Source organism: Triticum urartu, chromosome 5A (genome assembly GCF_056163025.1).
Source record: "Triticum urartu cultivar PI428250 chromosome 5A, HENAU_Tu73, whole genome shotgun sequence".
NCBI classification, from domain to species: domain Eukaryota; kingdom Viridiplantae; phylum Streptophyta; class Magnoliopsida; order Poales; family Poaceae; genus Triticum; species Triticum urartu.
Window position 1 is genome coordinate 574,194,794 of NC_141877.1, and position 20,428 is coordinate 574,215,221.

At 44.0% G+C, this 20,428-nt stretch overlaps 1 protein-coding gene across 1 annotated transcript; it reads right to left on the reverse strand.

Annotated features, from left to right (window-relative positions):
- Window positions 1-202: 202 nt before the first annotated feature.
- Window positions 203-1,583, reverse strand: LOC125505999 (peroxidase 57-like). The gene is made up of 2 exons (XM_048670884.2): window positions 1,322-1,583; window positions 203-1,135 (listed from the first exon to the last, which is right to left on the reverse strand). The coding sequence occupies exons 1-2, from the start codon at window positions 1,544-1,546 to the stop codon at window positions 377-379; spliced, it is 984 nt and encodes a 327-aa protein (XP_048526841.1). The 5' UTR covers window positions 1,547-1,583; the 3' UTR covers window positions 203-376.
- Between the last annotated feature and the right edge of the window lie 18,845 nt (window positions 1,584-20,428).

The window sequence follows — 20,428 nt, forward strand, 5'->3', positions numbered from 1 at the left end:
ATTAGAAATGTCCAAAAAATATCATATTCGTGAAGCAGAAACATAATGTACTATGCGACTAAAATGTACTTCCGCTGTACCAAAATATATGTCGTTGAAGCAACCAACTTCTCCAGCGATATATATTTCGGTAATGGAGGGAGTATATATGCATAATATCAATTATGTTGCTTTTGATCTCAATCGTTCATGTTATTAGAAATTATTCAATGGAACTCAAATTAAATGAATCGAACGTTCGGTCAGAACAGAGTACATCGAGATGAATCCGACCAAAACCAAAAAAGGGAGAAAAAATTACCACCAATCCGACCGGAAATAAACACAACAGGCACACCATTAATTGATGTCTCCGCAGAAAACGATGATGATCTCATCAGTTGAACCTGCTGCAGACCCTGCGGACCTCTCCCTGTGTGCCGGTAAGCACGTTGACCTCCCCCAGCTTGGCGAGCGCCTGCGGGAAGAGCCAGCGGAAGTGGTCAGTGTTGGCGAGCCTGTCGACCATCCAGCGCGTGGAGCCGTCGTTGTAGAGGTTCTGGTCGACCATGAGCGCGCCGCGGCGACGCTGCAGCATCTTGTAGAAGCTGTTGTCCAGCTTGGACGCGCTGGACCGGTCGTCCAGGAACACGATGTTGTTGTCGGAGGATGCCGTGTTGGGGCACACGTATGTCTTGTATATGGACGCTAGCTCCGGGTCCATGCTCGGGTCCGTTGCACCGGCCTTGCCGCCGTAGCTGTAAAGACGGCTCTTCTTGATCATGCTGCAGTGCGCGACGCCAACCGTGTGCGCGCCCAGGAGAACGACCATGTCGTCCGAGCTGAGGCCGAGCGTGCCGAAGAAAGCGGCTGCCTGCGGAACCGTGAAATCTGGCCCCGGAAGTTTCACGTCGGTGGCTATGGACCGCCGGCGGTCCCTGCGCCCGGTGCGCACCGCGTATCCTTGTCCCGTGGACGCATTCACCGCGTCCCTGGTTGCGAGGATCTCAATGTCGGAGCAGGATACGACGCCAGGGCACCGCTTCTCAAGTTCCATTTTGATGGTGGCGATGAGGTCGTAGCCCTTCACGCTCAGGTTCGGCTTTGCCGTCTTCTCTGTTCCGGGGCCGTCGATCAGCAGCCCGCCGTCGCAGCCCTACGCACGTATAGTCAAACAAATTAGCTTTCAGTTTCCAAAAAAGAACAGATTAGTTAGTCTATCTATCTGTGGATGTGCAATAGAAGAATTAGTGGTGCGCACGTATGAATCAAACGGCACATTAGTATATACTATATCATGCTCTAGCTAGCAAAAGCTCATAAAGTCATAATATACGCATACATTGACGCCGCACTCGTGGAACAGCAAGCGTAGGAAGTGGGCGACGATGGCGCTGTCCTGGGCGAATCGGGCCTTGACGATACCCCGGACCACCGCCTCCACGTCGTTGCCGCGGCACTTGCCCGTGTAGTACCCGTTCTGCAGCTGCGCCTGGCCATCGGTGGCAAGCCCAAGCACGGCGACGGCGAGCACCACCACTAGCACTGCTGCCTTTGTGTGCCCCATCGTTGCCTAGCTAGGTAGATACTCTTGGTGCCTGAGCTATGGGAGGTGTGAGAAACCAAGGGCTTATGTCTATCCTATTTATAGTATAGGTTAGGGGAGGACACGGTCTCCTTGAAGTTGTCTGATGTTTGGTTGTGGAGATCACGTACCTAGATTCCTTTCTTTCTCAATTATGCAAGTGGGTATGTGCTAGCTGCTGCTTGCTCGAAATTAGTATTGTGGTTTGATTTCTGGAACTTTCGAGGCATCCTAGTTTTTTTTCGCATAGGATATGCCAACCATGATGATATCTAGTGTGGTATACGGTGTCTCTTTGATAGATAGATTCATAGATAGGAGTTAATAGATGACTAATGTATATACATGCTCTTATTTAGATTTGTTTTGAATTTGGAAAACCGAGGCCATGATTTGATCTGGCGTTCGACCTCCTGAGCACTCGAGTTATTCCAGTTGGTGCTTGACCTCGCGTTTCGGTCCCATCATTTTATTTAGACAAGCCTCTCTATGAATGCTGAATTAAAAGTATGAACATTATCTCTTCAAGATCCCTATCGCCTCATCTTCTCTCTAAATTTTCAATAGTACGTTCTTTTGGTTCTATCCTGGTTTTAAAATTGTGTTTCTTCAGAATTTGGAAGGCCAATCAATTGTATATTGGGATGTATTTCCACCAATTTCTGGGTCAAATCAAACTAAGAGTAGCTGTAATCAAGCTAGATAATTACAAAGTGGCATCATTTTAATGCCTTGTGCAACTTTTGAATATTATGTTTGAAACATTGACAATGATGAGGGACACACTCTTTTGATTGGTACTCTTAATTAATTATATGTAACTTTCAAGACAGAAAAATAACTCTTTAGTTAGTTCTGCTTTTATAGGGAACACTGCTTTATGCCCATTTCGTCTGTTGGCATGTTCAAACCTCCATCAACATGGATATACATAGCACTATCTCAATGCTCTAGTCTAAGAGGGAAAATCATTCGTTCTCCAGAAATTGTTTGCGTACTATTTGGTTTTGTATTGTTAGGGCATGCTCAAATTGGTTGAATGAGCATATATAGGGTACCAATCAAAATAGCATGTCCCTCATCATTGTCAATGTTTCAAATATAACATTCAAAAGCTGCACAAGGCATTAAAATGACACCACTTGTATGTAATTATCTAGCTTGATTACAGCTAGTATTAGTTTGATTTGACAGAGAAATTAGTGGAACAACATACCAGTATACAATTGATTGGCCTTCCAAATTCTGAAGGAACACAATTTTAAAACCAGGATAGCTCCAAAAGGAAAATACTATTGAAAATCTAGAGAGAAGATGGAGGCGATGTGGATCTTGAAGAGAAAATACCGTACTTATTTGGTGAAGGTAAACATTGGTGAAGAAAAACTGCAATTTTTGTACTGTTCTTTCAGCACAGCAAAACGCGAGGTCAAGCGCCAACCAGAATAACTCGAATGCTTCAGGAAGTCGAACGCCAGATCAATTCATGGCCTCTGATTCCAAATTCAAAACAAATCTAAGTAAGAGCATGTATATACATAACTAGATGGCGGGAACTATTTTAACACCAGTCAGATACGAACATTGCGAGGTGTCCATTCACCATTGGCGTGTTTCAAAATTATGTTTCCCAATTGAAAGAAATCGCTTGATGGGGCTAGTTTATATTAAAGCATACACATATATATCTAAAAAGGGTAGAAAAGTCTATGGTAAAAATTAGCCAACCATTGCATCTATAAATGTGTCCTCATAGGGAAAGAATAGAAATGAAATAGCATGATATTGCATTGCGGAAAGCCGCTGCTAATCATGAGCTCATCTGCTCATTGATGAGCAGTAAAATAAAAATATGAAACTTTTTTTACATGAAACATGAACAAATTCTCTATGTGTGTGCTGGGGAACGCGGTAATTTCAAAAAAAATTCCTACGCACACACAAGATCTATCATGATGATGCATCGCAACGAGAGGGAAAGAGTGTTGTCCACGTACCCTCGTAGACCGTAAGCGGAAACTTTATCACAACGCGGTTGATGTAGTCGTACGTCTTCACGATCTGACCGATCCTAGTACCGAAAGTACGACACCTCCGCGATCTGCACACATTCGGCTCAGTGACGTCCCACGAACTCTCGATCTAGCTGTGTGTCGAGGGAGAGCTTCGTTAGCACGACGGCGTGATGACGGATGATGATGAAGCTACCGGCGCAGGGCTTCACCTAAGCACTACGACGATATGACCGAGGTGGTGTAGGATCGAAAGTATGTCTAGAGGGGGGTGATTAGACTACTTGACCAAATAAAAACTTAACCTTTTCCCAATTTTAGTTCTTGGCAGATTTTAGCTAATTTAGGACAAGTCAAGCAATCATCACATAATTCAAGCAAGCATGCAAAGAGTATATTGGCAGCGGAAAGTAAAGCATGCAACTTGCAAGAATGTAAAGGGAAGGGTTTGGAGAATTCAAACGCAATTGGAGACACGGATGTTTTTCCCGTGGTTCGGATAGGTGGTGCTATCCTACATCCACGTTGATGGAGACTTCAACCCACGAAGGGTAACGGTTGCGCGAGTCCACACAGGGCTCCACCCAAGGGTAACGGTTGCGCGAGTCCACACAGGGCTCCACCCATGAAGGGTCCACGAAGAAGCAACCACCCACAAAGGGTCCACGAAGAAGTAACCTTGTCTATCCCACCATGGCCATCGCCCACACAGGACTTGCCTCACTAGCGGTAGATCTTCACGAAGTAGGCGATCTCCTTGCCCTTACAAACTCCTTGGTTCAACTCCACAATCTTGTCGGAGGCTCCCAAGTGACACCTAGCCAATCTAGGATACACCACTCTCCAAGAAGTAACAAATGGTGTGTAGGTAATGAACTCCTTGCTCTTGTGCTTCAAATGATAGTCTCCCCAACACTCAACTCTCTCTCATAGGATTTGGATTTGGTGGAAAGAAGATTTGAGTGGAAAGCAACTTGGGAAGGCTAGAGATCAAGATTCATATGGTAGGAATGGAATGTCTTGGTCTCAACACATGAGTAGGTGGTTCTCTCTCAGAACATATGAGTTGGAATGGTGTATGTGTTCTGATGGCTCTCTCATCGAATGAGAAGGAGGTGGAGGGGTATATATAGCCTCCACACAAAATCCAACCGTTACACAGTTTTCCAATCTCGGTGAGACCGAATCAATAAACTCGGTCGGACCGAAAATGTAAACCTAGTGACCGTTAGAGATTTTCGGTGGGACTGACATGCAACTCGGTAGGACCGATATGGTTAGGGTTTGGGCATAAAGTAATCTCGGTGAGACCGATTACACAAACTCGCTGAGACCGAATTTGGTAATTAGCTAACCAGAGAGTTGGTCAGGCAAACTCGGTGGGACCGATTTGCTCTTTCGGTGAGACCGAGTGGAACTCGGTGAGACCGAAAAGTTACAAAGGGGAAACACTGAGTTTACATTGCAATCTCGGTGGGACCGATTCGCTCTTTCAGTGAGACCGAAAAGTTACGAAAGGGAAACAGAGAGTTTGCAACCCCATCTCGGTGAGACCGAGATCCCTATCGGTAGGACCGAATTGCTAGGGTTTGGCAGTGGCTAATGACAAGTGAAAACTCGGTGGCGCCGGATAGGAAGAATCGGTAGGACCGAGTTTGGCTTAGGGTTTAGGTCATATGTGGATATGGGAAAGTAGTTGAGGGTTTTGGAGCATATCACTAAGCACATGAAGCAAGAGGCTCATTAAGCAACACCTCATCCCTCCTTGATAGTATTGGCTTTTCCTAAAGACTCAATGTGATCTTGGATCACTAAAATATAAAATGAAGAGTCTTGAGCTTTTGAGCTTGAGCCAATCCTTTGTCCTTAGCATTTTGAGGGTTCCACTTTCACATCCATGCCATGCCAATCATTGAGCTTTCCTGAAATAATCATCTTGGAATAGCATTAGCTCAATGAGCTATATGTTGTTATGAATTACCAAAACCACCTAGGGATAGTTGCACTTTCAATCTCCCCCTTTTTGGTAATTGATGACAACATATAGATCAAAGCTTCGACAAATGATAATAAGCATGAAATATATCGTCGCTTTGAGAAGTATGTGATAAGTAAGAGCTCCCCCTAAATTTGTGCATATTTAAAATTTGCTTTGGACTGCAAATGCACAAGGAGTTAGAGTCATGGGTTACTCTTCCATGTCACATACATCTTGGTGGAGCGCTTAAAATGATAAGAATGAAATACATGCACTCATCACCAAGAAAAGTGAATGATCACATAAGATAGATAAGATAATAGCATTAAGCAAGCGTTAAGTGTAGCTTATGATCAAACACATGATCATCAATGTCTCACAAACATAGTATCTCAAGCACTCAAAAGCAAACGAGTTCGAAAAACCACCAAATAAAGCAAGAGAGAAAAGCAACACTCTCTCTCTCGAAGCCTATGATCTATACATCTTCTCCCCCTTTGGCAACAAGTTACCAAAAAGTTCCTAGAAAATGCATAGCACTAGATCGACGCTCAGGCTTGATCTTCTGGTGGTGGTGGAGTCCGGATCACTCCAAGGACGAAGGCTTCGGTAGATGCTGAAGTAGACGCTGGAGTTGGAGCTGAAGTAGATGCTGGAGCTGATGGAACTGAGGCTGTGGCTGGTGCTGAGGTGGTGGCTCTTGTGTCAGCAACTGTCACGGCAGATGACCTTGGACCTCTTGGCACTCTGGCAAAGGCATGAGTGGTAGTCCTGCCTCTCCTCTCCTGCATGTCCTCCTGGAGTTGCTCCACTGCAGACTGAACTTCCGTTACTTTGACATCCAAGTCATACAACTTCTGTTCCATGATTCTCTCTAGGCTCTGCTGATTTTGAGTGAGGGTGGCCAGACTTTGCTCAATCCTTAGCGTGGATGCAATCAAGTAACCAAGCTGCTCTTGTTTAGTCTTCAAGAAATACTCAGATGCCTCCTCTTGAGTTGGCATCTTGGCATCTTTCTCCTTCCTCGCCTTCTCCTTCTTTGCGTAAGCTTGTGCAGACGATGGCTCGTTCTCAGTCATCACAACTTCATTGTTCTCAAAATCTGGACGGATGGGTAAATGTTCCTTGTCCAATAAATATATGCCCGTGCCCATCTTGGAGTTGATGAGCTCCTGAATCTGAGGGGCATATCCGCAGCTCCTCTTCTGGTCTGCTGCAGTCGTCTTGATTGTTTCCACTATGAGGCTCATCACCTTGAACTTCTGGGGCACATCAAACACATGTAGCAAGTTGATAGCATGGCCTCTGATCATCTTGTGATCACCTGACTTAGGCAATAAGGTGTGCCTCAAGATCCAATTGATAGTCAGGAGCCCTGACAGAAGGTAATGTACTGAGCCAAACTTGAAGGTATCAAGTGCTTCATTTGGGATCTCCTTGTACATATTTGACATTGAGTTGTGGTCCATTTTCTTCTTGGCATAGATATCCAAGTCATCATCTTGCTCCTCTGGGGCATTTATGATCTGTGCCCACTCAGCCACTGTAGATTGGTACCTTGTACCCTCAGACATCCATGTGATCCTCCCATCTGGATAAAAGTGAGCTGTGGAGTAGAACTGCATGATAAGTTCCTCGTTCCACTTTGTGAGCTTCTGCCCAACAAACTCAGCTACTCCACAAGCTATGAAGCTGTCTTGCACTCCAGGATAGTGCTCTTCGTTTTCCTTGATATATTCCCAGTCGACCCATCTCATATCACATACAATGGGCTTCTTATCTAGCAGCACAGTCTCATAAAAATCCTGCTGCTCCTTGGTGTGAAACCTGTAGTCCACGGCAGTCCTTCTCCTTGAAGCATATGGGTCTGCTTCTCTCCACTTCCTCAGCCCTGAATCTCTCCTGAGCTTCATGTCCTCAGCCACAGGATGAGCATCGTTGTGGTCTGGGATCTTGGGCTTTAGCTTCCTCAGGACATTCTCTTCCTCTTCTTCAGCAACAGTCTCAGGCACTGGGGCCTTGTTCTTCTCAGCTGCAGGGATGCTTCTTGTGTTCCTCTTTGGCTTTGGCTTTGGAGCTGGCTTGGCCTTGGAAGCAGCTCCCCCTGATTTTATGGCATCTCCCATTAGCTTGGGTGCCTTGGGCGCTGGTGCAGCTACCTCTTCTTCTTCTTCCTCTTCCATGATGGAAGCTTTGCCAAGCACTCTAGCCACAGTCTTCTTCACCCTTTCCTTTCTTTTCTTGCTCTCAGCTGCAACTGGCTCTATGGGCTTCTCAGTTGACATTCTGGCCTTTGACATTGGCTGCCTGCCTGCTGGCCTTTTGATTTCAGCCCTGGCTTTGTGCCTTGAGCTGGCTCAACTCTCTTGGAAGTGGCCTCTTCCTCTGCCACATAGTCTTCATCTTCGGAATCTGAAGTCCTCTTCTTCCTCTGTCTCGTGGCAGCCTTTGGCAAGTTGCTAGGAGTGCTCCTGCTGCCTTCATCTGAAGAACTTGAGGGACTAGTGCCCTCACTCATGTGCACCTGCTGCTCTGACATGTTTTGGCTATCACTTTGATCAGACATGCTGCAAATTCTGACTGCTGACCCTGTGAACAGATTATAGATGAGGTAGAAAGGATGAGCATCACAAAATGCAGAGATTTTTGCAACAGAATGATCCAAAAACTTAGTTTTAGTTTCCCACTGAAATCATCTCGGATCTACCGATTTTCAAACTCGGTGATACCGAAGCAGTTTTGGAACCTAAACTAGTGAACTCGGTAAGACCGAGTCACAGTTCGATGGCACCGGGACTGCTAGGGTTTCACTGAGTTCCAAAATCGGTGACACCGATAAGTAATTCTCGGTCAGACCGAGTCTCACTTGTGCAATGGCATAAGCCAAATCGGTGGGACCGAGTTTTTCAACTCGGTGGGTCCGAGATGGTTTCGGCGGAAATCTAAACCTAGAATTTTCGAATCAAACCTAATCTATGATCGTATTGACTGGATAGGAGTGTCTCAATCGTGGCAAGAATCAATATGATCACAATGTGCTAGGAATCAAATTGAGGAATAGCACAAAGATCAAGTCCATACCCTAGTTCGGCGGGGACTTGCTACGGCGGCAACGGCAGGGCAGAATTCCCGTTGACGGCGACGGAGACCAGCGACTGGAGGCGGCTGGCGGCGAGAAGACGATCCGGAGACCACGTTGGCAGAGCAGGCTATCGCGCGGGCGAAGGGGTTCAGAGAAATTTCCAAAATTTTGCCTGTGACTATATATAGCCCGACCCTGTCGGTGTGACCGAGTGGAACAACTCGGTGGCACCGAGATTCATAACTGCGTGCAGTTACTGAAACTCGGTGTGACCGAAATGTTCAAATCGGTTACACCGAGATCGAAAACCTAGATCAACTTAATGATCTCGGTAGGACCGAAAGTGGAGTATCGGTCAGACCGAGAATCATAAAGAGGTTTTGGAAGTTTAAGTCTATGACGAATCGGAGACTCCGAGCGCTCCTCACACAGAGTGGTTCGAATCTGACTTGATCAAATTTTGTGATGCAACATGAATAGAGTTTGAGACGAGAAAAGCATAGATAGCTAGAGGAGGTTCTTAGGCATTCTTGTCCATCCACTTGGCAAGAAGAAATAAAACCGAACAATCAAAAACAACAAGTGGATGTCCTCGAATGAGTAAAATATGCAACCAGCATGCTCACACAATAAGATGGCAAATGAAATATGTGACAAGGCATGCACAACCAATTCTAGCATCTATCAAGCAATTTGCGATGACTAGGTCATCTATATATGAGTATATTAACTTAGGAGTCAAGTGAGAACACTTGATCATAGGTCATACTCATCGTTTAAGCTCAAGTGGGGTTACCACTTTTACATAAAGCATTGTTGTGTTCACATCTTTAGAGTTGCTTTAGCTCAAGTCTTAGAGTAAAGCTCCCCATAGATGTGATATCCCCCCTAAGAGGGATGAACTAACCTTGGGTTTTGTCGATGATGACTTCATGTAGATGTTGAAGATGTGGATGCTCAATGTTGATGTAGATCTCTTGGAGCTGTCCATTTGAGTGAATTGCACTTTCAATACCTACATGGGTTAGTCCCACAAGGAACAAACAAGGATATCCATAGACATAGAGTGATGCACACAAAAGATGATGTCCATGAAAACTTTTAGGTTACATTGTCCCTTGTCTTACCAACAAGAGGGTTTGTGACTCCTTGAACTAGTGCACGATGTGGAAGTTGATTGCACTTGTTCTTGCCAAAATGATAAGAGTGAAGTATGTTGGCGGAGTCACCCTCAAGAACTCTCTAGTTCTTCTTCTTTTGGATCCACACCATCTTGGTGGGAATCCTTGGAGTTGTAGTCGTACTTGATGAAGTGGAACTTGAAGTAGTCTTGGGAATCCACTTGACTAAGGTCTTAGGAGCTTCTTCAAATGCATCAATTTCCTCTTGAAGCTTGTCCTTGCCTTTTTGCTTGTAGTCTTGTGGTGGAAGATCATCTTGAGCTTGTGTCCCCTTGAAAGAAGTATCATACTTCTCTTGTTGAGGAATAAATTTTGTCTTGGGGTATTGATCTTCTTCCCACTCAACTCCATTGGCATTGAACTTTCGTTCAAAACCAACACCTTGATTCTTCCGGTGCATTCCTTGCTTGCGCACAATTTTCTCGAATTGCTTACTCCCGGCAAGGCTTTTGTACATTCCTTTCTCTATAATTCCCTTCAATAAGCTATTTTGTTGCTCAAGTGTAACTTGGCTAAGAGAATCATTAGTGGAATCAAGAGAACTACTAGAAGCAACAATATTGGATTTAGCATGATCATTGTTACTGCTAGAGGAAGAATCTTTCTTGTTATTAGACTTGACTTGAGGCATGTAAGTGGATAAGAGTAAACGCTTGGCAATGTAAGAAGAACTTTTCTTGCGGAGATCATCATTGATTGCCTTTAAGAACTCATGCTCTTGCTCAAGATTGAGCTTTTCAAAGCGTAATTTCTCATGAGCTCTTAAAAGTTCTCGATGATCTTCGAAGATAATTTCATGAGCTAACTTAAGAGTGTTTAGTTCTTTAGTTAGAGCCTCAATCTTCTCCTTATCATTGTCATTCGTTTTATCTTGATTAGCATGTTTAATTGACGTTTCATCATAGTATTCATCACTAGAGTTGTCAACAAGCAAATCATCACCTAACAAGTCATCTTCATCACTATTGAAATCAACATACTCGGGGTGTGTTACCTTAGGACCTTTGTCCATGAAGCATCTTCCAATTCCTTTATTTGGTGAGTCAAATATGTCGTAGGAGTTGGTTGACACAAGTGCTAGACCAGCAACACCTTCATCTTGAGTATCTTCGGAGTCGGAGTGATAACTTCTCTCGGAGTGGCTGTCGGAGTCGGAGCCGGATACCCATTCACCAACATGAGCTTGATGTCTTCGTCTTGTGTAGCTCCTTGATGATTTTTCCTTCCTTTCCGAATCCTTACTTCTTCGTGAGTATCTTCGTTCATAACGATCATCTCTACTCCTTCTCTCTCTTGGTGGTGATTCTTTGCTTCTTCTTCTTGGAGAATCTTCTCTTCTTTTGTAGGGAGCCGTACACTCATTGGAATAGTGTCCGGGTCTTCCACAATTGTAGCAGTTTTGCTCTCGACTAGAAGATCTTTTGTCATTGTAGGAACTTGACTTGAAGCTTCTATCTTTGCTTCTACTCTTGTAGAACTTGTTGAAGTTCTTCACCATTAAGCTCAATTCTTCATTGAAGTCTTGTTTCTCACTTGATGATGTAGGGGCTTCACATGAGGCTTTATAGGCACCACTTGATTTGTTGTGAAGTTCCTCTTTATCCTTAAGTGACATCTCATGAGCAACAATTCTTCCAATCACCTCCGTTGGCTTGAGATCTTTGTAATTGGGCATCATTTGGATCAATGTGCACACGGTATCATATTTTCCATCCAAGGCTCTCAGAATCTTCTTGATGATGAATCTATCGGTCATCTCTTCACTTCCTAAGCCGGTAATCTCATTTGTGATGAGAGCAAGCCTAGAGTACATTTCAGCGACACCTTCACCATCCTTCATCTTGAACTTGTCGAGTTGGCTTTGAAGCACATCCAACTTGGATTCCTTGACGGAGTCGGTACCTTCATGCATATCAATCAAAGTGTCCCAAATTTCCTTTGCATTCTCAAGACGGCTGATTTTGTTGAATTCTTCGGGGCACAATCCGTTGAAGAGAATATCACAAGCTTGAGCATTGTATTGCAACATCTTCAACTCATCCGCGGTAGCTTCACGGTTTGGTTCTCTCCCATCAAAGAAGTCACCTTGCAAGCCAACACATACAATAGCCCAAACGGCGGGGTTATGTCCAAGAATATGCATTTTCATTTTATGCTTCCAACTAGAAAAATTAGTACCATCAAAGTAAGGACCTCTACGGTGATAATTTCCCTCGCTAGACGCCATACTCTCCTAGGTTGTGAAACCAAGGCTATGACCACCAAAAACTATGGAGATCAAGCAAATGGAGACCAAAGCTCTGATACCACTTGTAGGATCGAAAGTATGTCTAGAGGGGGGTGATTAGACTACTTGACCAAATAAAAACTTAACCTTTTCCCAATTTTAGTTCTTGGCAGATTTTAGCTAATTTAGGACAAGTCAAGCAATCATCACATAATTCAAGCAAGCATGCAAAGAGTATATTGGCAGCGGAAAGTAAAGCATGCAACTTGCAAGAATGTAAAGGGAAGGGTTTGGAGAATTCAAACGCAATTGGAGACACGGATGTTTTTCCCGTGGTTCGGATAGGTGGTGCTATCCTACATCCACGTTGATGGAGACTTCAACCCAAGAAGGGTAACGGTTGCGCGAGTCCACACAGGGCTCCACCCAAGGGTAACGGTTGCGCAAGTCCACACAGGGCTCCACCCACGAAGGGTCCACGAAGAAGCAACCACCCACAAAGGGTCCACAAAGAAGCAACCTTGTCTATCCCACCATGGCCATCGCCCACACAGGACTTGCCTCACTAGCGGTAGATCTTCACGAAGTAGGCGATCTCCTTGCCCTTACAAACTCCTTGGTTCAACTCCACAATCTTGTCGGTGGCTCCCAAGTGACACCTAGCCAATCTAGGAGACACCACTCTCCAAGAAGTAACAAATGGTGTGTAGGTAATGAACTCCTTGCTCTTGTGCTTCAAATGATAGTCTCCCCAACACTCAACTCTCTCTCATAGGATTTGGATTTGGTGGAAAGAAGATTTGAGTGGAAAGCAACTTGGGAAGGCTAGAGATCAAGATTCATATGGTAGGAATGGAATGTCTTGGTCTCAACACATGAGTAGGTGGTTCTCTCTCAGAACATATGAGTTGGAATGGTGTATGTGTTCTGATGGCTCTCTCATCGAATGAGAAGGAGGTGGAGGGGTATATATAGCCTCCACACAAAATCCAACCGTTACACAGTTTTCCAATCTCGGTAGGACCGAATCAATAAACTCGGTCGGACCGAAAATGTAAACCTAGTGACCGTTAGAGATTTTTGGTGGGACTGACATGCAACTCGGTAGGACCGATATGGTTAGGGTTTGGGCATAACGTAATCTCGGTGAGACCGATTACACAAACTCACTGAGACCGAATTTGGTAATTAGCTAACCAGAGAGTTGGTCAGGCAAACTCGGTGGGACCGATTTGCTCTTTCGGTGAGACCGAGTGGAACTCGGTGAGACCGAAAAGTTACAAAGGGGAAACACTGAGTTTACATTGCAATCTCGGTGGGACCGATTCGCTCTTTCAGTGAGACCGAAAAGTTACGAAAGGGAAACAGAGAGTTTGCAACCCCATCTCGGTGAGACCGAGATCCCTATCGGTAGGACCGAATTGCTAGGGTTTGGCAGTGGCTAATGACAAGTGAAAACTCGGTGGCGCCGGATAGGAAGAATCGGTAGGACCGAGTTTGGCTTAGGGTTTAGGTCATATGTGGATATGGGAAAGTAGTTGAGGGTTTTGGAGCATATCACTAAGCACATGAAGCAAGAGGCTCATTAAGCAACACCTCATCCCTCCTTGATAGTATTGGCTTTTCCTAAAGACTCAATGTGATCTTGGATCACTAAAATATAAAATGAAGAGTCTTGAGCTTTTGAGCTTGAGCCAATCCTTTGTCCTTAGCATTTTGAGGGTTCCACTTTCACATCCATGCCATGCCAATCATTGAGCTTTCCTGAAATAATCATCTTGGAATAGCATTAGCTCAATGAGCTATATGTTGTTATGAATTACCAAAACCACCTAGGGATAGTTGCACTTTCAGGTGGATTATGTTGGAGGGGGCACCGCACACGGCTAAGGGATGAACGATCAACTTGTGTGTTCTAGGGTGCCCCCTGCCCCCGTATATAAAGGAGCAAGGGGGGAGTCCGGCCGGCCCTTGGGGCGCACCAAGGAGGGGAGGAGTCCTCCTCCTAGTAGGAGTAGGACTCCCCCTTTCCTAGTCCAACTAGGAGGAGGAAGGAGGAAGGAAGGAGAGGAGAAGGGAGAAGGAAAGGGGGGAGCCGCCCCCCCTTCCCTAGTCCAATTTGGACTAGAGGGAGAGGGGCGCACGGCCTGCCCTAGTCGGCCCTCTCTCTCTCTCTACTAAGGCTCATGTGGCCCATTAGTTCCCCGGAGGGGTGTGGTGGTTCCGGTAACCCTCCGGCACTTCGGTTTTCTCCGAAATCACCCGGAACACTTCCGGTGTACGAATATAGCCGTCTAATATATCAATCTTGATGTCTCGACCATTTCGAGACTCCTCGTCATGTCCGTGATCACATCCGGGACTCCGAACTATCTTCGGTACATCAAAACACATAAACTCATAATACTGATTGTCACCGAATGTTAAGCATGCAGACCCTACGGGTTCGAGAACTATGTAGACATGACCGAGACATGTCTCCGGTCAATAACCAATAGCGGAACCTGGATGTTCATATTGGCTCCCACATATTCTACGAAGATCTTTATCGGTCAAACCACATAACGATATACGTTGTTCCCTTTGTCATCGGTATGTTACTCGCCGGAGATTCGATCATCGGTATCTCAATACCTAGTTCAATCTCAATACGGGCAAGTCTCTTTACTCATTTCGTAATGCATCATCCCGTAACTAACTCATTAGTCACATTGCTTGCAAGGCTTATAGTGATGTGCATTACCGAGAGGGCCCAGAGATACCTCTCCGATACTCGGAGTGACAAATCCTAATCTCGATCTATGCCAACTCAACAAACACCATCAGAGACACCTGTAGAGCATCTTTATAGTCACCCAGTTATGTTGTGACATTTGATAGCACACTAAGTGTTCCTCCGGTATTCAGGAGTTGCATGATCTCATAGTCATAGGAACATGTATAATTTATGGAGAAAGCAACAGCAACAAACTAAACGATCATCCATCTAAGCTAACGGATGGGTCAAGTCAATCACATAATTCTCTAATGATGTGATCCGTTAATCAAATGACAACTCATGTCTATGGTTAGGAAACGTAACCATTATTAATTCAACGAGCTAGTCTAGTAGAGGCATACTAGTGACATTCTGTTTGTCTATGTATTCACACATGTACTAAGTTTCCGGTTAATACAATTCTAGCATGAATAATAAACATTTATCATGATATAAGGGAATATAAATAAAAACTTTATTATTGCCTCTATGGCATATTTCCTCCCGTCTCCCACTTGAACTAGAGTCAATAATCTAGATTACATTGTAATGATTATAACACCCATGGAGTCTTGGTGCTGATCATGTTTTTCTCGTGAGAGAGGCTTAGTCAACGGGTCTGCAACATTCAGATCCGTATGTATATTGCAAATCTCTATGTCTCCCTCCTTGAGTTGATCGCGGATGGAATTGAAGCATCTCTTGATGTGCTTGGTTCTCTTGTGAAATCTGGATTCCTTTGCCAAGGCAATTGCACCAGTGTTGTCACAAAAGATTTTCATTGGACCCGATGCACTAGGTATGACACCTAGATCGGATATGAACTCCTTCATCCAGACTCCTTCATTTGCTGCTTCTGAAGCAGCTATGTACTCCGCTTCACACGTAGATCCCGCCACGATGCTCTGCTTGGAACTGCACCAACTGACAGCTCCACCATTTAATAAAAACACGTATCCGGTTAGTGACTTAGAGTCATCTGGATCAGTGTCAAAGCTTGCATCGACGTAACCGTTTACGACGAGCTCTTTGTCACATCCATATATGAGAAACATATCCTTAGTCCTTTTCAGGTATTTCAGGATGTTCTTGACCGCTATCCAGTGATCCACTCCTGGATTACTTTGGTACCTTCCTGCTAAACTAATAGCAAGGCACACATCAGGTCTGGTACACAGCATTGCATACATGATAGAACCTATGGCTGAAGCATAGGGAATGACTTCCATTTTCTCTCTCTCTTCTGCAGTGGTCGAGCATTGAGTCTGACTCAACTTCACACCTTGTAACACAGGCAAGTACCCTTACTTTGCCTGATCCATTTTGAAATTCATCAAAACTTTATCAAGGTATGTGCTTTGTGAAAGTCCAATTAAGCGTCTTGATCTATCTCTATAGATCTTCATGCCCAATATATAAGCAGCTTCACCGAGGTCTTTCATTGAAAAATTCTTAGTCAAGTATCCTTTTATGCTATTCAGAAATTTAGTATCATTTTTGATCAACAATATGTCATCTACATATAATATCAGAAACGCTACAGAGCTCCCACTCACTTTCTTGTAAATACAGACTTCTCCAAAAGTCTGTATAAAACCATATGCTTTGATCACACCATCAAAGCGTATATTCCAACTCCGAGAGGCTTGCACCAGTCCATAAATGGATCGCTGGAGCTTGCACACTTTGTTAGCACCTTTTGGATCGACAAAACCTTCCGGTTGCATCATATACAACTCTTCTTTAAGATATCCATTAAGGAATGCAGTTTTAACATCCATTTGCCAAATTTCCTAATCATAAAATGTGGCAATTGCTAACATGATTCAGACGGACTTAAGCATCGCTACGGGTGAGAAGGTCTCATCGTAGTCAACTCCTTGAACTTGTCAAAAACCTTTTGCAACAAGTCGAGCTTTGTAGACACTAACATTATCGTCAGCGTTGATCTTCTTCTTGAAGATCCATTTATTCTCTATGGCCTGCCGATCATCGGGCAAGTCAACCAAAGTCCATACTTTGTTCTCATACATGGATCCCATCTCAGATTTCATGGCCTCAAGCCATTTTGCGGAATCTGGGCTCATCATCGCTTCCTCATAGTTCGTAGGTTCGTCATGGTCAAGTAACATGACCTCCAGAACAGGATTACCATACCACTCTGGTGTGGATATTACTCTGGTTGACCTACGAGATTCGGTAGTAACTTGATCAGAAGTTTCATGATCATCATCATTAGCTTCCTCACTTATTGGTGTAGGAATCACTGGAACTGATTTCAGTGATGAACTACTTTCCAATAAGGGAGCGGGTACAATTACCTCATCAAGTTCTACTTTCCTCCCACTCACTTGTTTCGAGAGAAACTCCTTCTCTAGAAAGGATCCATTCTTAGCGACGAATATCTTGCCTTCGGATCTGTGATAGAAGGTGTACCCAACAGTCTCCTTTGGGTATCCTATGAAGACACATTTCTCCGATTTGGGTTCGAGCTTATCAGGTTGAAGCTTTTTCACATAAGCATCGCAGCCCCAAACTTTAAGAAACGACAATTTGGGTTTCTTGCCAAACCACAGTTCATAAGGTGTCGTCTCGACGGATTTAGATGATGCCCTATTTAACGTGAATGCAACTGTCTCTAAAGCATAACCCTAAAACGATAACGGTAAATCAGTAAGAGACATCATAGATCGCTCCATATCTAGTAAAGTACGATTACGACGTTCGAACATACCATTACGCTGTGGTGTTCCGGGCGGCGTGAGTTGCGAAACTATTCCGCATTGTTTTAAATGAAGACCAAACTCGTAACTCAAATATTCTCCTCCACGATCAGATCGTAGAAACTTTATTTTTCTTGTTACAATGATTTTCCACTTCACTCTGAAATTCTTTGAACTTTACAAATGTTCCAGACTTGTGTTTCATCAAGTAGATATACCCATATCTTCTCAAATCATCTGTGAAGGTGAGAAAATAAAGATATCCGCCACGAGCCTCAATGTTCATTGGACCACATACATCAGTATGTATGATTTCCAATAACTCTGTTGCTTGCTCCATTGTTCCGGAGAACGGAGTTTTAGTCATCTTGCCCATGAGGCATGGTTCGCAAGTACCAAGTGATTCATAATCAAGTTATTCCAGAAGTCCATCAGGATGGAGTTCCTTCATGCACTTTACACCAATATGACCCAAACGACAGTGCCAAAAATAAGTTGCACTATCATTATCAACTCTGCATCTTTTGGCTTCAATATTATGAACATGTGTATCACTACTATCAAGATTTAGTAAAAATAGACCACTCATCAAGGGTGCATGACCATAAAAGATATTACTCATATAAATAGAACAACCATTATTCTCTAATTTAAATGAATAACCGCCTCGCATCAAACAAGATCTAGATATAATGTTCATGCTCAACGCTGGCACCAGATAACAATTGTTTAGGTTAAAAACTAATCCCGAAGATAGATGTAGAGTTAGTTTGTCGACGGCGATCACATCGACTTTGGAACCATTTCCCACATGCATCGTCACCGCGTCCTTAGCCAATCTTCGCTTAATCCGTAGCCCCTGTTTCGAGTTGCAAATATTAGCAACAGAACCAGCATCAAATACCCAGGCGCTACTGCGAGCATTACTAAGGTACACATCAATAACATGTATATCAAATATACCTTTCACTTTGCCATCCTTCTTCTCCGTCAAATACTAGGGACAGTTCCGCTTCCACTGACCAGTCTATTTGCAGTAAAAGCACTCAGTCTCAGGTTTAGATCCAGACTTGGGTTTCTTCACTTGAGCAGCAACTGGCTTGCTGTTCTTCTTGAAGTTCCACTTCTTCCATTTACCTTTTTTCTTGAAACTGGTGGTCTTGTTGACCATCAACACTTGTGTAACATCCCAAAATTCTAAATTTTGGAATGTTATAATAAATAGATAGATTTGACTGATTGTTTGATTGATTGTCTGAAAGTGAGTGAATTCGAAACTTTTGAAAGTTAAATGAGAGGGAATAAAAGGACTTTCCCAAACTTTCATTTTTGCTTTCTGATCTCCATGAATTCGAATTCTTTTCAAATAAAAAACCCTTGAGCGAAGACGATATGACTTCTTCCATTTAAAATTAAATGAAAGGGTATTTGAAAATAATTGAATTTCATTTGGAAATATTTCAATTCAGAAACTTTAAGCAACTCAATGATTTTCACGAGAGGAGATAAAATGACTTCTTCAAATTATGAAATATGAGTTGGGAGTTTCAAGGATCAAATTCAAAAGTCCTTTTGAAATTATTTTCAATTTGGATTTATTTGAGTTTTATTCAAATTATTTTTCTCCAAAAATAAAATATATGGAAATTAGGGTAACATGATTCCTTACAACAGAAAATTGGAGAAAAATTAATTTGAAATCATTTTGGTATTTTTAAAATGATTTTTGTTGGATTTTAATAGACCAGTAGCACTCTTTGATTTATCTGATTTTGTGTGTATTGTATTTAATGCTAGAAAAATGTTCACGTCGTAGGAAATCTTTTTCTGAAAATTTCGATATATTATATGCCTATGTAAAAGTTTTATTTTTGCTTTTATTTTTGTTTTGCTGAAAAAAAATGTATTTAAAAAAAACAAAATCTCTCGCGCCGACCGACTGGGCCACGGCCCAGCCAGCCAGCCGGCCCAAAACGGGCGCCGCCTTCGCCCCGAGTCCAGGCACTGCACACGCCGCCGCCGCCCGTGTCCGGCGCGGACACCGCCGCCGTTGCCCCCTCCCGCAAGCTCCGCGCCTCGTCTCCCTCCTTAAATAGCGGAGCACCGGGCCCCCTCTCCGCGATGCCGCCGCCGCATCCCGCATCGTCGCCTCGCCGCGCTGCCACCGCCGCACGCATCGCCGCCGCCGCCGCAAGCCGGAGGTCGCCGACGCCCGCTGCCCTCGCGTCGCCCCTCGCCCAGCGCCTCGCCTAGCCCCTCGCCGCCCCGCGTAGCTGCTGCCTCCGCCGCCCTGCGCCGCTGCCGCCGCCGCGCCGGAGCGCGCTGCCCTCGCCGGAGCCGCGCCGCCCTCGCCGGAGATCCGTCGCCGGTTCCTCACCGAAGAACCGCCCCGAACCGGTATAAAACCGCCCGGTTCGCCGGTTTTTTTTAGGGTTCGGTTTTCGTTTAAAAAAATGGTTTAGTTTTTTTATTAGATCTATTTAGAGAACGTTCACTGTTTAGACCTTATAAGCGAGCGTTCGCTTTTTAGTCTTTTTCTTTTTCTGTTATTTTCGGCCAGGGACCTAGATGTGAATACTTTCTTCACAGATTAGTCCCTGAACTTCAAACGATCATTACTTTTTACTCGTTTGCCCAAATCCAACGAAACCAACGCCCACTTCTTCGTTATGATGTCCTCTATCCATTAATCCAACTTAAACATGTTTTTGAAAAGTTTAAAATTTGAATTAGATCAGATTTGAATTCAAACTTCATTTGATCATAACTTGAGTTTCGTAGCTCCGTTTGAGTTGATTCTTTTTGCAAATCGAAGCTCTTGACCTAAACATTCTAATAAGGCCAAATTCACATAATTTTGGTACTGTTAGAAATTGTTTTATGTTGCAAGATTTATTTGCTTG